The sequence below is a fragment of the Sorex araneus genome, chromosome 2, assembly GCF_027595985.1.
Source record: "Sorex araneus isolate mSorAra2 chromosome 2, mSorAra2.pri, whole genome shotgun sequence".
NCBI lineage: Eukaryota > Metazoa > Chordata > Mammalia > Eulipotyphla > Soricidae > Sorex > Sorex araneus.
The window spans coordinates 243,306,158-243,323,487 of record NC_073303.1 but is presented as its reverse complement, the minus strand read 5'-3'; the positions used below and the strand labels follow the sequence as shown (position 1 = coordinate 243,323,487).

At 53.4% G+C, this 17,330-nt stretch overlaps 1 protein-coding gene across 1 annotated transcript; it reads left to right on the top strand.

Annotated features, from left to right (window-relative positions):
• Window positions 1–8,501: 8,501 nt before the first annotated feature.
• Window positions 8,502–17,330, top strand: PRSS57 (serine protease 57). Its single transcript, XM_004614906.1, has 5 exons — window positions 8,502–8,580; window positions 9,097–9,250; window positions 12,111–12,255; window positions 13,911–14,174; window positions 17,175–17,330. Exons 1-5 carry the CDS (start codon window positions 8,502–8,504, stop codon window positions 17,328–17,330), a joined length of 798 nt encoding a protein of 265 aa, XP_004614963.1.

Here is a 17,330-nt window from a genome sequence, read left to right as displayed (position 1 = left end):
GCCGGCCGCGGGGCGCCCCCTGCCGGCCGCCGGCGCCACCGCAGGGCCCCTCCGCATCCGGGCGCCCCCGCCAGGGCTCCCCCAACTCCCTCAGATGCGCCAGGTCACCGCATGTGTCGCGTCCGCGCTTTCCTGGGACCCTGACGGTCCCCTCCTTGCAGCCCGGAGCAGGGGCTGCGGGTGCGAGGGATCCTAAACTGGGGAAGCTCAGGACGGGGAAGGGGGCGCAGGTATGCGAGGGGATCGCGGGTGCTCCTGCAAGATAAAAACCAAAGACCTGGGTGGGCCGGAGCGGATAGTCCAGCGCGGAGGGCGTTTGAACGTGAGCTCGGCGGGACCCGGGTTCGATCCCCGGCATCCTATAGGGTCACTCAGGAATGACCGCCAGGAGTCATTCCTGAGAGCAGAGCCAGGAGGAACCCCTGTGCATCACCGGGTGTGACCCAAAGAAGACAAACAAAAGCCAAGGCCGGGTGCGGTGGGGTGCGGTGGGGTGCGGTGGGGGTGCACCCAGAGAAACTGGTCCAAACAGGAGTAACAACAGCTCAGCACTGGCCTCCTGCGTGCCTGTCAGCCCCCACGCCTGGGTGGCCACCGGGTCACAGCTGACTCTCCAGCAGTGGCAGGAGGTGGGAGGGGGACAGGCCAGTGAGGACACAGGCTTTGAAATCCTGAGGTCATTTTGGAGCCAGCGGAAGGTGGAGGCAGGAGCAGCAGAGAGGCCAAAGGCTTCGCTCATCAAGTTTCTCCAGGGCAGCGGGGAGGGTGCTTCTTGCCTCACCCGCAGCTGACCTGAGTTTGATCCCCGGCATCCCATACGGTCACCTGAGCACCACCAGGAGCGATCTGATTACTGACAGGGTCTCACCCCTTTGCCCCCCCGAAAAATCCACTATAAACTTCCTCCAGGCCAAATGGGAAGTGGATTAAAGGGGCACAGAAGCTTGGAGGTCAGGAACAGGCTAAAAGGCACCCCCCCAAGAGAGAGGCACTGGGGGCTGGGCCAGGGTGAGAAGCAAATAAATGCAGGCTGGCTGGGTTTCCCCCTTTTTCTACAGCTGCTGGATAAATGGGGGGGAGGGGACAGGTGTGGGTCCTCAGTCTCCAAGTTAGAAGGACACACTGCTGGGGCTGGAGCGATAGCGCAGTAGGGAGGGCATTTGCCTTGCACACGGCCAACCCGGGTTTGATTCCCAGAATCCCTTATGGTCCCCTGAGGACCACCAGGGGTAATTCCTGAGTGCAGAGCCAGGAGTAACCCCTGTGCATCGCTGGGTGTGACCCAAAAAGCAAAAAAAAAAAAAAAGAATGTTCAGCGGGGATGGCAGGCAGAGACAGGAAGCGAGATGGCAGGGTGGACCCAGATTGGGTCCCTCCTTCCCCTTTGATCCCTGTTTGATCCCTGTCTGTCTGGAATCCCTGGTCCTGCATTGCCCTCACACAGCTGGGTTCTTTAAGAAAATACTGGGGGCGGAACCGGAGGTGGTGCAGAGCACTGAGTACTTGGAGCATTGCAGCGGGAGGCCTGGGTCCCACCCCCTGCATCCCTTGGTCCCCCAAGCACCGAGCTGGGAGTAGCTCACTACAGAATATAGCACTACAGAATATAGGGCCCTCCAAACAAAAAATAATAGGGGGGCTGCAGCGATAGCACATCGGGGAGGGCGTTTGCCTTGCATTCGGCCGACCCGGGTTCGATTCCCAGCATCCCATAGGGTCCCCTGAGCACTGCCAGGAGTCATTCCTGAGTGCAGAGCCAGGAGTAACCCCTGTGCATCACCGGGTGTGACCCCAAAAGCAAAAAAATATATATAAATAAATAACAACAGGGACCGGATCGATTGGACAGCAGGGCGGGCGCTTGCTTTACACTGCGCTGACCTGGATTTGATCGCCAGCGCCCTATGGGGTCCCCAGAACCCCGCCAGCAGCAGTGATCCCCAAGCACAGAGCCAGGAGTGAGCCCTGAGCATTGCCGGGTGTGGGGACCCCAAGAGTAAGTAAATAAATAAATAGGGGCCAGAGCGATAGGACAGCAGGGATAGTACAGTTTGCCGTGCACATGGACAATTCAGGTTCGACCCCCGGCATCCCATAGGGAGTGGTCCCTGAGCACAGAGCCAGGAGTAAGCCCGAAGCATTGTCAGGTGTATCCCCCGCCCCCGATAAATAAATAAAAAACAACAAAACACACCCTAGGGGCTGGGGTGTGGCTCAAGGGGTAGAACATCTGTAAATGTTCTGAGGTTGAACCCCTGCACCCCCACCCCAGCACTGCCAGCAGAGCTAATCCAGGAACACCCCCCCCCGCCCGCCCCAGAAGTTGTCCTGGGCCCATCCCTGTATCTCTGTCATCCCATTGCTCATCGATTTGCTCAAGTGGGCACCAGTAACGTCTCCATTGTGAGACTCGTTATGACTGTTTTTGGCATATCGAATACGGCACGGGGAGCTTGCCAGGCTCTGCGGTGTGGGCAGGATATTCTCGGTAGCTTGCCGGGCTCTCCGAGAGGGGCGAAGGAATCTGGGTCGGCTGCGTGCAAAGCAAACGCCCTACCCGCTGTGCTATCGCTCCAGCCCCATGGGCCCACACACCCAGGGAGACCAGAGCAATAGTACAGCACACTTGCCTTGCCCGTGGCTGACCCGGGTTTGAATCCACACGATCCCCCTCAGCCTGCCAGGAGTGATCCCTGAGTGCAGAATCAGGAGTAAGCTCTGAGCACCGCCAGGTGTGACCCCACCCCCACCCCCCAAAAAAAGAGAAAAAAACCTTATGTCATATTAGAGAGATAGCACAGAGATTGGAGACCCGGAAGTTGCCTTGCACGGGGCTGACTCTGGTTCAAATTTCTGTCACCACATCCTGTCCCCTAAGTACTGCCAGGAGTCACTTCTAGGCACAGGAAGAACACTGAGGACTACACAGCGTGACCCCAAACTCCTCAAGATAAAAAAAAAAAACTAACATTAACAATAATGATAATCATTCAAATAAAATAAAGGCTGCCACCCTGTTAAAAATTTAACCCTGGTTCGATTCCCAGTATCCCATCTGGTCCTCTGAGCACCGCCAGGAGTAATTCCTGAGTGCAAAGCCAGGAGTAACCCCTGTGCATCACCAGGTGTGACCCAAAAAGCAAAAAGAAAAAAAAAATTTAACTCCAGCTGTATCACCCCTTTAAAAATTGGGGATTTCCCAGAGCACATGGCCTCTCAATGACATCTCAAACTCTATCACACTGACAAACCAGGAGTAGCACGCCAGGTTGGATGGGATATAGATGCAAGATAGATGACAACCAATCTCGATTAACAAAATATAAAACACAGAAAGCATAACCTGTAACAGCGTCTTAGTAATCTCTTATACCAGGGCTTAATGGCTCCATATGAGATACAACAATGTTTACTAACTTTTTTTTTTATTTTTGGGTCACACCCGGTGATGCTCAGGGGTTACTCCTGGCTCTGCACTCAGGAATTACTCCTGACGGTGCTTGGGAGACCATATGGGATGCTGGGAATCAAACCCAGGTCGGCTACATGCAAGGCAAACGCCCTACCCGCTGTGCTATGGCTCCAGCCTCCTCTATTTTTTTTTTTTTTTTTTTTTGCTTTTTGGGCCACATCCAGTGATGCTCAGGGGTTACTCCTGGGTCTGCACTCAGGAATTACTCCTGGTGATGCTCGGGGGACAATATGGGATTCTGAGATCGAACCCAGGTCAGACGAATGCAAGACAAATGCCCTACCCGCTGTACTATCGCTCTGACCCCCTACTAACTTTCTCCTAAGGAAACTTTTTCTTTTTTATCATTCTTTTAGGAAATTAGTTATAAGAAGCAATATAAAATAAATTATTGAGGGCCTGCTATGGGGGCAGGTTTAAGGGGTGGCTGGGAAAATTGGAGTTAATGGTGGAGGGAAGTGTGGGAATGGTGGTGGAACTGGAGTTGGTATAATTGAATGTCTGTTACACATTACCATGAGCAGCTTATAAACACAGTGTTTATATAGTGTAAGGGGAAAATAAAATTTTATTTTATTTATTTTTTGTGCATTTACACTAAGTTTTTATTTTATTTTATTTTATTTTTACTTTTGGGTCACACCCAGCGATGCTCAGGGGTTACTCCTGGCTCTGCACTCAGAAGTTAGTCCAGGCAGTATTGGGGGACCCTATGGGATGTCAGGGATTGAACCCGGGTCAGCTGCGGGCAAGGTAAATGCCCTACCGCTGTACTATCGCTCTGACCCTGAAAATAAAATTTTATTTGTTTTTTTTTTTTTTTTCCTTTTTGTCTCACACCCGGAAATGCACAGGGGTTACTCCTGGCTCATGCACTCAGGAATTCCTCCTGGCAGTGCTCAGGGGACTGTATGGGATGCTGGGAATCAAACCCGGGTCGGCCTCGTGCAAGGCAAACGCCCTACCTGCTGTGCTATCTGTCCAGTCCCCTGAAAATAAAATTTTAAAATAAATAAAATAAAATAAGGAGCTGGAGTGATAGCACAGTGAGTAGGGCATTTCCCTTGCACGTGGCTGAGCCAGGTTCTATTCCCAGCATCCCATAGGGTCCCCTGAGCACCGCCAGGTATAATTCCTGAGTGCAGAGCCAGGAGTGACCCCTGTGCATCGCTGAGTGTGACCCAAAAAGCAAAAAAACAAAACAAACAAAACAAAACAAAAAAACACAAATAAAATAAAATAAAATAGGGGCTGGAGCAAGAGTACAGCAGGTAGGGTGTTTTTTTTTTGCACACGGCCCACCCGGGTCAATCCCTGGTATCCCAGAGGGTCCCCTGAGCAACCACTAGGATTAATTTCATGAGTGCAAAGCCAGGAAGAACTCCTGAGCACTGCCAGGTGTGAGCCCAAGAGCCAAAAATTAAATAAATGAAATAAAGGGCCACAGAGATAGTACAGTGGGAAGGGCGTTCACCTTGCACACAGCCAATTCAGGTTCGATCCCCCAGAATCCCATATGATTCTCTGAGCCCCACCAGGAGTGACACCTGAGCACAGAGCCTGGAGTGATCCCTGAGCACTGCCGGGATGACCGAAACCCCCACCCCCAGAAGAAGCTATTTTCTGGGAAGATGAAGAACATGGCAGTTTCAGGAAGAGTCAGGCAGACACTGACCTCATATGAGAATCAACACCTCGTTAGCTGATCTACTGGCTCATTCACACAGGAGGAAACTGAGGCAGAGGGAGATTCCACCCCATGGTGGGCTTCAGGGGCCCTGGGCCTTGCACACAGTATCTGCGGAGTCCAGGTTGACTGACCTTGGCTCAGATTCTTGGGGCTACTGACCCTGTCAATCTCTGCTTCTACTTAAACCAGTGCAGCTACTCTGGACCACGGATGCACTATTGCTGAGTGCCAGCTGCATACAAATATATTCTGTGCACTGCTGACTGCCAACGGCATACAAAATACACTCAGACTGAACATTGTTGAGCGTAAACTGCATACATATAACAAACTCAACACTGCTGAGTGCCAATGGCACACATAACTCAGGCTGAGAACTGCTGAGGGCTGATTGCATACAAAACTCTGGCAGAGCACTGCTGAGTGCCGACTGAATACATAGCAGACTGAGCACTGCTGAGCACCGACTGCATACAGAATTCAAACAGAGCACTGCTAAGCATTAACTGCATACATAACTCAGCTGAGCACTGCTGAGCACTGACTGCATTATATCCCCACTTCAGGGCTGTGCATTATTGTTGAACATCGACTACATATATATTCCACTTGGGCCTGTGTGATGCTGAGCGCTGACTGCATTCATACCCTCTTTGGGGCTATGCACTGCTGAACGCCAACTGTATGCATACCCTTTGCAGGCTGAGTAGTGCAGAGCACCTAATGCATCCGTTCCCCACTCAGGTCTGTGCACCATTGCTAAGCATCGACTGCAAACATACTCCACTTGGGGCTTGCACTACTGAGCACCAGCTGTACGTGATGCTGAGTGCCAGCTGCATACCTGCCCTATTCAGAATTGTGTAGTACTGAGCGCCGACTGCATACATGTACCTACTCAGAACTGTGCATGCAGTACTGAGCACCAACCCCTGGAGGTGCTCCGGTGATCGTCTGTGGTGCTGGAGATCAAATCTAGATCAGTTGCTTGCTAGGCAAGTGCATTATCCTCCGTACTATCTCTCCAGCCGAAGACATGGGTTTGAGACACCGCCCCCAACGCCCCCAACGCCCCTCCACCCCTGCCGTGCAGTCCCAGACAAGTCAAGCTCTCTATCTAGACCTCAGTCTGGTTAAGACCCCCGGAGGAGGCTTCTTCGCGGAGCTTAGTGGTTTGGAACCTCAAAGAACAGTTACTTATTTTGCAATGTATTTTGTAAGAGCTCACAGACAGGCAGGAAATGGGCGTGGCTCTGGAGCGGGTGGGCGTGGCTCTGAGCAAGTGGGTGGAGTCGCCCCGCTAAGAAAAGAGGAGGCAGGAGGAGTTCGCTGGCCCTCTGGTGCCCTGCGGGGCAACCTTGGCCAAGGGATAAAACAAATTCCGTGCCTCGGTATCCCTGCGCGCCTGGGGACAGAAGCCATCCGACATCTTCAGAGGCTCTCACAGTCTAGGAGGCCCCTGGACCCTTGATCCAGACTTAAGCCCCCCGGGAAACCAGTCCCCAGCGAAGGCGGGGGAGACAGCAGAAGACCACCCCGTGGTGCAGAGCTGAGGCGAGCGGGGCATCGCGGTCCCCTGGAGGCAGGTGGGGTGGAGAAGAGGCCCCTGAGATGGGAAGGTCCCAGATCCACCGGCCCAGCGTTCCCCTTAGAGCTGTCATCAGCGGGGAGGTGGCGGGAAGCGAGGGGGTCTGGGTTTCAGACTGAGGGGGACTGCTGTGGGCTGGGAGACTGAAGGCAGGACCCCACCCAGGATGCGCGCCCGGAAGAGGCTGGAGATGGTTCCCCTAAACTCATGCCCTCACCCCGTGGATCCCAGCCCCCTGTTCCCGGGGGCAGTCTCTGGAGCTCCAGTGAATGCCGGAAGCTAGTATCAAGACAGTCTAAATATGGGGAGCGATAGCACAGCGGGTAGGGCGTTTGCCTTGCACGCGGCCGACCTGGGTTCGATTCCCAGCATCCCATATGGTCCCCTGACCACCGCCAGGAGTAATTCCTGAGTGCAAAGCCAGGAGTAACCCCTGTGCATTGCCGGGTGTGATCCAAAAAGCAGGTAAATAAATTAATTAAATTAAATGGGGCTGGAGGCATAGTCCAGCAGGGAGGGCATTTGCTGCCCTAGATTTAGTCCCCAGCATCCCATATGATGCCCTGAAGACACCAGGAGTGTTCCCTGAGTGCAGAGTTACTGAGCACTGCCAGGTGTGGTCTAAAAAAAAAACCAAATTAGAGATGGGGGGAGAGGGAGTATGTTGTTTAGAACTTGGGGTGGGTGTTCACTTGTGGCAGCAGCTGCAGAATTCCCAGGCATAGGACAATACTGGGGCTTCAGTCTTAGGTCACTCATAGCCACTGAGTAGCGACTGGGTGGATGGGCTGCAGGTCTGGTGTGCTCCGGCCTCAGACACCCTCCCCCTCTCTTCAGTGCTCCTAACAATTCAAGAAAAGCAGCAATGGCCTGAACTTCTGCAGAGAGTGGTGGTAGGGAGATGCCTCTGACCCCACAACCCTGAGCCCAGTGCCAGGATGTATGCAGATGGGGAAACTGAGGCTTCAGAAAATGACCGAGAACAGCAGGCACTTTCTTCGCAAAGGTGGCTGGGGCAGCTGTGTTCTGGCTTAATTGGACATTACTGTAAACTCTGGACACCATCGTGGGCAGAGACTGGCTAAACTGGGGCACGCAGAAGATATCTGGGGTCCCACACCTACACAGACTGTTCTCTGGGCTCCCATGCTCCTCTCACAGGCTTCTGGGAAGTGTGTGCATGAGGGGGAGGGAGGTCAGAGCCCCAAAAGTGGAACAATCAGATCCCCAGAAATATCTGCTCAGGAGACTGGAGTGAGAGTCCAGCTAAGAGGGCTTGCATGCGGGGGCTGGAGCGATAGCACAGCAAGTAGGGCATTTGCCTTGCACTCGATCAACCCGGGTTCGAATCCCAGCATCCCATAGGGTCCCCTGAGCACCGCCAGGACTAATTCCTGAGTGCAGAGCCAGGAGTAACCCTTGCGCATTGCCCAGTGTGACCCAAAAAGCAAAAAAAAAAAAAAAAAAAAAAGAGGGCTTGCATGCAGCTGACCTGGACTCGATCCCCAGCATCCGGTAGGGTCCCCCATCCTCAGGAGCCAGGAGGAAGCCCTGACCATTGCTGGGTATGACCCCAGCCCCCAAAAGGAAAAGAATGAAATGCCTGCTCGGAACTGGGCCTTGTGGGCGGCCTGCCAGTGCCCCTGACCACAGCCCAGACCAATCCCCCCTTTCCGGCAGTTGGTGGCCCGCGTAGATCACGGTCTGCAGAGCTACAGCACTCGCCTGGGACACGCCAGCCTGCCACGGCCATGCCGCCCCGGGCGCCGAGTCAGGCCCGCCTGCTTCCAGCTCTGGCTGCCGTCCTAATAGTGACCGTGAAGCCCCCAGGTGAGGAACCCCGGCCCCGCTACCCTCCCCCCTGCTGTGCCCGCCTGGTAACCGAGCCTGGGCAGGCCCTTTGACTCCCTCTTGGTACCATTCATCCGGGTGTCCCACCCAGGACCCCCGTGCTGCACCCCCACGCGATATCATCCACCCGGACACCCCCTAGAAAGCCAGGACCTGCTAGCCCACCCTGCTGTCCCCCCCCACATTCCTCCTGATATTCCCAGGCTTTCCCCATGCCTGTCAGACCCCCCATTCAGGAGCCCATCCCCGGGCCTCACAACCAGGAAGAGGGGGCTCTCAGCTGGGTGCCCCAGGTGACCACCAGACCCCCAGTATCCCGCCCAGCCCCTGTCTGGACTGAACCTCCTCGACTTCAGTCCGGGGAGGCCCCACGGAGCTCAGCCAGACCTGGGGAGCCAGCCCAGGCCCCTGGAGGGACCTCCCGGCACTGACTCTGCGACTCCCCCACCAACCCCATCACGAACCCCCTTCTCTCTGCCCTCCTGCTGCCTGCAGGCTGCTGGGGGGCTCGGATCATCGGGGGCCGCGAGGTGACACCCCACTCTCGGCCCTACATGGCGTCTGTGCGCTTCCAAGCCCAGCATCACTGCGGGGGCTTCCTGCTGCGCGCCCGGTGGGTGCTCTCGGCGGCCCACTGCTTCCAGGACAGGTGAGGCCCTGCTGCCCGCCCCCCAGTCTGTTTTTTTTTGGGGTCACACCCGGCGATGCACAGGGGTTACTCCTGGCTCTGCACTCAGGAGTTACTCCTGGCGGTGCTTCAGGGGACCCTATGGGATTCTGGGAATCGAGCCCGGGTCGGCTGCGTGCAAGGCAAACGCCCTCCCCACTGTGCTATTGCTCCAGCCCCTGCCCCCCAGTCTGGAGGCGCCCGCACCCCACCCGCCTCCGGCACCTCGCCCACCCGGGGTACGTGCACCCCACCGCATGCACCCCCATCCCAGCCACCCCTCCACCCCACTCCGTTCGCCTCCCCAGACTCCGCCTCTATATGCCACCTCTTCCCCCCTGCACCCTCCCCCATCCAGCCCCTGCCTCCCACCCCACCTCCCTGCTCCCCTTTCATCAACCTGGGGCACCCCACCCCATAGACTATGGGAGGGATGAACCCTGCTGGCCAGTTTCTCATAAGGGAGGACCAGGTTCCAAAACAAACAAACAAACAAACATTGAAAAAAAAGTTAAATTAAGCTGAGAGGGCCCAAGGGACAGGACAGCGGGCAGGGCGCTTACCTTGCACACCACGGGCCCACATTGGATCCCAGGTACCCCACCTGCTCCATATGGGTTGCTTCATATGGGAACCATATGAGTTGCCAGGATCATATCTGTGTTGGCTACATGCATTGCAAGCCCCCACCCACTGTCCTAACGCTCCAGCTCCAAGACCTTCTCCTTCCCTCGCTCCCTCCCTCCCTCCTTCTTTTTCTTCTTTCCTTCCTTCCTTCTTTCCTTTCTTCTTTCTTCACTCTTTTACTTCCTCTTTTATCTTCCATCCCACTCTTTCTTTCTTTTTTTAAAAAATCTTTTATTAGTGAATCACTGTGATGTACAGTTACAAACTTATGAATTTTTGTGTTTGCATTTCAGTCATACAATGATCGCTTACCCATCCCTGCACCAGTGCCCATTCTCCCCCACCAGTGTTCCTAGTATCCCTCTCACCTAGTCCCTCCCTCCCTCCCTTCTTTCTTTCTTTCTTTCTTTCTTTCTTTCTTTCTTTCTTTCTTTCTTTCTTTCTTTCTTTCTTTCTTTCTTTCTTTCTTTCTTCCTTCCTTCCTTCCTTCCTTCCTTCTTTCTTTCTTTCTTTCTTTCTTTCTTTCTTTCTTTCTTTCTTTCTTTCTTCTCTTTCTTTCTTTCTTTTTTCTTTCTTCCTTTCATTCTTTCTTTTTCTTATTCCTTCCTTCCTTCCTTCCTCTTTCTTTCTATCTCTCTTTCTTTTTTCTTTCTTCCTTTCATTTCTTTTTCTTCTTCCTTTCTTCCTCTTTTCTTCTTTCTTTCTTTCTTTCTTTCTTTCTTCCTTTCTTTCTTTCTTTCTTTCTTTCTTTCTTTCTTTCTTTCTTTCTTTCTTTCTTTCTTTCCTCTTTCTTTCACCTTCTTCCTTCCTTCCTTTCTCCCTTCCTTCCTTTCTTTCTTCCTTCCTTTCTTTCTTTCTTGCTTTTCCTTCCTTCCTTTCTTTCTTTTTTTCACTTTCTTCCTTCCTTTCTTTCACTTCCTTCCTTCTTTCACTTTCTTCCTTCCTTTCTTTCACTTTCTTCCTTCCTTCCTTTCTTTCACTTCCTTCCTTCCCTCTTTCTTTTACTTCCTTCCTTCCTTCCTTCCTTTCACTTCCTTCCTTCCTTCCTTCCTTCCTTCCTTTCTTTCTTTGTTTCTTTCTTTCTTTTTTTTCTTTCTTTCTTCCTTCCACTTTCTTCCTTCCTTTCTTTTTTCTTTCTTTCTTCCTTCCTTTCATTTTCTTTTTCTTCTTCCTTCCTTCCTTTTTTTTTTTTTTTTTTGCTTTTTGGGTCACACCCAGCAATGCGCAGAGGTCACTCCTGGCTCTGCACTCAGGAATTACCCCTGGTGGTGCTCAGGGGACTATATGGGATGCTGGGAATCGAACCCGGGTTGGCCATGTGTAAGGCAAATGCCTTACCCACTGCGCTATCACTCCAGCCCCTCTTTCCTTCTTTCTTTCTTTCTTTCTTTCTTTCTTTCTTTCTTTCTTTCTTTCTTTCTTTCTTTCTTTCTTTCTTTCTTTCTTTCTTTCTTTCTTTCTTTCTTTCTTTCTTCCTTCCTTCCTTCCTTTCTTTCTTTCTTTCACTTTCTTCCTTCCACTTTCTTCCTTCCTTTCTTTCACTTTTTTTTTCATCTTGTTTTGGGGCCACACCCAGCGATACACAGGGGTTACTCCTGGCTCTGCACTCAGGAATCACTCCCGGTGGTGTTCAGAAGACCATATAGGATACTGAGGATTGTGATATCACTGTGCTATCGCTCCGCCCCCAGCCCCCGTGCTTTTTTTTTTGCTTTTTTTTTTCTTTTTGGGTCACACCCATCGATGCACAGGGGTTACTCCTGGCTCTGCACTCAGGAATTACTCCTGGCGGTGCTCAGGGGACCATATGGGATGCTGGGGATTGAACCCGGGTCGGGCGTGTGCAAGGCAAACGCCCTCCCCGCTGTGCTATCTTTCACTTTCTTCCTTCCTTTCTTTTCCTTCCTTCCTTCCTTCCTTCCTCCCTCCCTCCCTGGTTTGGGCACACCAAATAGTGCTCAGATGCCAGGGCCCCACATGAGGTCCCCTCTGTTCCCCAGTCTGATCTCTCAGGACCTCAGCTTCTTTTTACATCCATCAGCATTAAACTTGTAACTGCGGTGAAAATTATCCTGCAGAAATCTAATCATCTCTAGTCTTGCCTTTGGAGGGGACATGGGGATCCCCTGAGTAGCCCTCTTCCTCAGAGGTGACATCAAGCAGGCTGTTGCGGGGCAGCGCTCAGCCCCTCCTTCACACATCCCTCCCCCTGCAGAGACCCCCGCACAGCCCTCGTGGTGCTGGGAGCCCATTCAGTGCGTGTCTCAGAACCCACCCAGCAGGTGTTCAGTGTCGCCAGGGTCGTCCAGCACCCCAACTACCAGGCTGCCACCCACACCAATGACATCTGTCTACTGCAGGTGAGTGAGGGGAGGGGGGGCGTGGGGCAACACTGTCCCTTTAACCCACAAGTCAGTCACTGGGACCCCCAGCACCAAAGCATTGAGCCCATCTAGCCCTGTGGGCTGAATGTCACCAGCAAGGGTCCCCTCACAGCGGGTAACACATGTGTGTTCAATGTGGTGGGCCTGGACTCCATTCCCGACACCACATGGGGCCCTCGGAGCACTGTCAGGACTGAGTCCTCAGCACCGATGATTTGGTCCTTTTTTTTTTTTTTTGGCTTGTTGGGTCACACCCGGCTATGCTCAGAGGTTACTCCTGGCTCTGCACTCAGGAACCACTCCTGGAGGTGCTCGGGGGACCACATGGGTTGCTGGGAATCGAACCCTGTCGGCCGTGTGCAAGGCAAACACCCTACCCTCTGTGCTATTGCTCCAGCCTCCCAGATGTCACTCCTGAATATACCGCCAGGAGTCGCCCCTGAGCACCACCAAAATAAAGTGTGACTGGGGGCCAGGGAGCTCACTCAAAGAGCCAGAGTGCGGGATTTGCATGTAAGAGCCCTGGGCTTCATCCCCAACGCCTCATGGTCCCCTGAATGCCAGCCTGAGTGTTCAGAAATAAAGCTACTCTGGGGGCAGAGACATAGGATAGTGTGGAGGGCACTTGCCTTGCACACAGCCGATCCAGGTTCAATCCCCAGCACCCCATAGGGTCCCTTGAGCCCCACCAGTGTTATTCCTGAGCCCAAAGCCAGGAATAAGCCCTGAGCATCTCTGGAGGTGAATCCTAGACCAAAATTAAGAAATATATTTATTTTGGGGCCTGAGATTGTACAAAGGTTAAGACATTTGCCTTGGGGCTGGAGCAACAGCACAGCGGGTAGGGTGTTTGCCTTGCACGCAGCGGGCCCGGGTTCGATTCCCAGCATTCCATAGGGTCCCCCGAGCACCGCCAGGAGTAATTCCTGAGTTCAGAGCCAGGAGTAACCCTTGTGCATCGCTGGGTGTGACCCGAAAAGCAAAAAAAATAAAAAGACATTCTCTTTGTCCTGCGGCCCGATGAAATTCAATCCCCAGCATCGTTCAGGGTCCCCCAAACTCCACGAGGAGTAAGTCCTGAGCACATCCGGATGTGGCCCCCAAAAACAAACAAACAAACAAAAACAGGACGTTCCTGGACTTCAGGAATAGTATAGCCGGGAGAGCAATTGCCTAGACACAGCTGATCGGGTTTGATCCATCACAGACATCCCATAGGGTCCCCTGAGCCCACCAGGAGTGATCCCTGAGTGCAGAGCCAGAAGTAACTCCTGAGCGTCTCTGAGTGTGACCCCCAAACACCAAAAAGCGGGGAGAGGGGAGAAGTAGGACCTTCTGAAAGACTAATCTCTAGGGGCTGGAGTGATAGCACAGCGGGTAGGGCGTTTGCCTTGCACGCGGCTGACCCGAGTTCGATTCCCAGCATCCCATAGGGTCCCCTGCGCACCGCCAGGAGTAATTCCTGAGTGCAAAGCCAGGAATAACTCCTATGCATCCCCAGGTTGTGATCCAAAAAGAAAAAAAAAAAGAAAGAAAGACTAATTTCTAAAAGAAACCAGGTGGGGAAACTGAGGCAGGATGGGGGAGGTTGCAGGGGGGGAAGGAAGATGAACTCAGTTCCCTTTCTGCAGCTCAATGGCTCAGCCACCCTGGGCCGGGCTGTGGGGCTCCTGGGATTGCCCCGGAGAAGCAGCAGACCCCCCCAGCCCGGGACACAGTGCCACGTGGCGGGCTGGGGCTCCGTGACCGACTTCGAGGAGCCGCCGCCCGGGCTGATGGAGGCCGGGGTCCGCGTGCTGCGCCCCGACGCCTGCAACCGGTCCTGGGCCGGCCGGCTGAGCGCCTCGATGCTGTGCGCCTCCAGCGCGGACCGTCGGCGGCGCGGCTTCTGCTCGGTGAGCCGCGCCCGGTGTGGGGGGGACCCGGGCTGCCCGTGAGGACCCCAGCCAGGCCGAGTCTGAATAACCAAGTTCCAGCTCGCCTGAGGCCAGATGACTGACCGCACAGGGCAGAGCCAGCAGGGCAGAGCTGCTGCTGTCAGGGCACCCAGGGGAGCACGGTGCTGTGTTTATACCAGCAGTGGACGGGGGGGGGGGGGGGGGGGGGGGGGGGGGGGGCAGTAACGGGTCTCTAGGAAGCGGCCGCTGGTCTAAGACCATCTGGTCCGGCTCCATCCCTGGCCCTGGGGCAAGAGAAATTACCTGGGGTCGGGGTGGTAATATCTTGGTCAGCCAGAGAGCACAAGGATTCTGAATGATAGATTTGGAGATTGGAGCCATAGTACAGCGGGAAGGATGTTTGCGTTGCACAGGGCCAAACAAAAAAAAGCAAACAAGCCAAAAAAAGGGGGCCAGGGAGAGCGTTTGTTTGCCTTACACGCCACCAACCTGGGTTAAATTCCCGCCATCCCATATGGTCCCCTGAGCACCGCCAGGAGTGATTCCTGAGTGCAGAGCTTGGAGTAACCCCTGAGCATCGCCGGCGTGGCCCCAAAACCCAGAAAGAAAAAAGTAAAAAAAAAAAAAGAGGAAGAGGAGGAGAAGGATGGCTGGAGAGGGCTGACCCCAGCTCAATTCCTGGCACTGAACAGATACCTTGAGCAGCATCAAGAAGCCATGTGAGGTTCAGAGACCAGCTCAGGGTGCAGTGTTGTTATTTGAGTTGTGCACTGAACCAAACACCAACCTTTCTTCTCTCTCCCACTTCCTTTCATTGTTTTGTTTTGGGGCCACACCCAGCAATGCTCAGGGCTGACTCCTGGTTTTGCACTCAGGGATCACTTCTGGTAGTACTGGGGGACTCTATGGGGTGCTGGCATGGCTGGAGCGATAGCACAGCAGGTAGGGCGTTTGCCTTGCACACAGGTGACCCGGGTTTGATTCCCAGCATCAAATGGTCCCCCGAGCACCACCAGGAGTAATTCCTGAGTGCAGAGCCACGAGTAACACCTGTGCATCGCCAGGTGTGACCCAAAAAGGAAAAAAGAAAAAGAAAGAATATCTACGGGGTGCTGGGGATCGAACCCAGGTCAGTCACATGCAAGGCAAGAACCCTCCTCACTGTTCTATCACTCCAGGCCACCCCCCATCACATGTTTTTCTGTGGTGCTGACGAGGGGAGTGAGTTGCACACAAGTTGGTGTTTGTAAACTCAGCCATAGTACTCAGCGAGGTTTTCACTCTTTTTGTCGCAGTGCTCACACACACATACTTCCCAAGGAATTTTTCCCTGGGCCTCTAGTGGGACCAGAAATTGCTCGCAGCACTGGATGACAGCACGATTGCCACGATTGTGCTGGGAGCATGTGGGAGGCTGGGAATTTGGACTCATAACCATAAGCTCGGGAGAGAGGTATGCTCAAACTCTGCGCTGTTCCTCCAGGGCACCTCTGTTGTTGGTCTGCAGCATCTGGGAGAAGGCAGTAACTGGTCTTTTTTTTTTTTCTTCTTGGGTGACATCCAGCGATGCTCAGGGGTTACTCCTAGCTCTACACTCAGGAATTACTCCTGGCAGTGCTTGGAGGACCCTATGGGATGCCAGGGATCCAGCCCAGGTTGGCTGCACATGAGGCAAATGCCCTACCCGCTGTAACTGGTCTTGAGGCTAAGCAAAGAGGCTTAGAAAGCAGGCCAAGCATTTTTAAATATTTTTTTGCATTTTTGAAATTTTTAATTTAATTTAATTTAATTTTTATTTATTTATTTATTTTTTGCTTTTTGGGTCACACCTGGCAATGCACAGTGGTTACTCCTGGCTCTGCACTCAGGAATTACTCCTGGGGGTGCTCAGGGGGCCCTATGGGATGCAGGGAATCGAACCCGGGTCTGCAGGGAATCGAACCCGGGTCTCCCCACAGCGGGGAGGGCGTGTGCAAGGCAAACGCCCTCCCCGCTGTGCTGTTGCTCCAGCCCTTAATTTTATTTTTATAAAGTCTGGAGTGACAAAGTCTGGGCTGGAGTGATAGCACAGCGGGTAATGCGTTTGCCTTGCCTGCGGCCGACCTGGGTTAGATTCCTTCGTCCCTCTCGGAGAGCCCGGCAAGCTACCGAGAGTATCCTGCCTGCACAGCAGAGCCTAGCAAGCTACCTGTGACGTATTTGATATGTCAAAAACAGTAACAACAAGTCTCACAATGGAGACATTACTGGTGCCCACTCGAGCAAATCGATGAACAACGGGGCGATAGTGCTACAGAGCTTTTATAAAGTCATTCACAATAATTCATTACATTTAATATTCCAACACCAATCTCACCACCATTACAGGTTGAATGAACATTTTTATTTATTTATTTTAGAGTCTCTATTTTTGTTTCTGTTTGTGTGTGTGTGTTTTGGGCCACACTGGGCGGTGAAGGACCTACTTCTGGCTCTGCTCTTGGGGATCACTGCTGGTAGAGCTCAGGGGACCATATGGGATGTCGGGGATTGAACCTGGGTCAGCTGCTTGCAAGGCACGTGCACTGCTTCAGGCCCAGATCCAACTTCCCCCCCCCACCCACAACAGTGAGGAGTAAACTTGGGTCTTTGGAGGCAGCTGGGCAGACAGATGAATCCTGAGCATCTAGAATCTAGTCTGTGGGGCTGGAGCAATAGCACAGCGGGTAGAGCGTTTGCCTTGGACGCGACCGACCCGGGTTCAATTCCCAGCATCCCACATGGTCCCCTGAGCACTGCCAGGAGTGATTCCTGAGGGTAAAGCCAGGAGTAACCCTGAAGCATCGCCCGGTGTGACCGCTCCCCCCAAAAAAAAGAAATAAGAAATAAAGAGTTTAGTCTGTGAGCTAGGGAGCCCTAGAGAGTTTTGAGTGGGAAGTTCCATATCGCAGCTTCTTTAGGCAAACTGTGGTCCCGAGAGGGACTGCCCTGATTAACCCCTCCCTGCAATCCTTCCAGGGAGATTCCGGTGGGCCTCTTGTGTGCAGGAACCGTGCCCAAGGCATCGTGTCTTTCTCCGGGCTCTGGTGCGGCGACCCCAAGAAGCCCGATGTGTACACGCAAGTGTCGGCCTTTGTGACCTGGATCTGGGATGTGGTTGGGAGGGGTGCATGA

Excerpts from the sequence above, each read along its gene's own strand:
- PRSS57 (XM_004614906.1), top strand. The coding sequence starts at position 8,502 with ATGCCGCCCCGGGCGCCGAGTCAGGCCCGCCTGCTTCCAGCTCTGGCT. Across the intron at positions 9,251-12,110 it reads GCCCACTGCTTCCAGGACAG|AGACCCCCGCACAGCCCTCG; the intron begins GTGAGGCCCTGC and ends CTCCCCCTGCAG. Across the intron at positions 12,256-13,910 it reads ATGACATCTGTCTACTGCAG|CTCAATGGCTCAGCCACCCT; the intron begins GTGAGTGAGGGG and ends CCCTTTCTGCAG.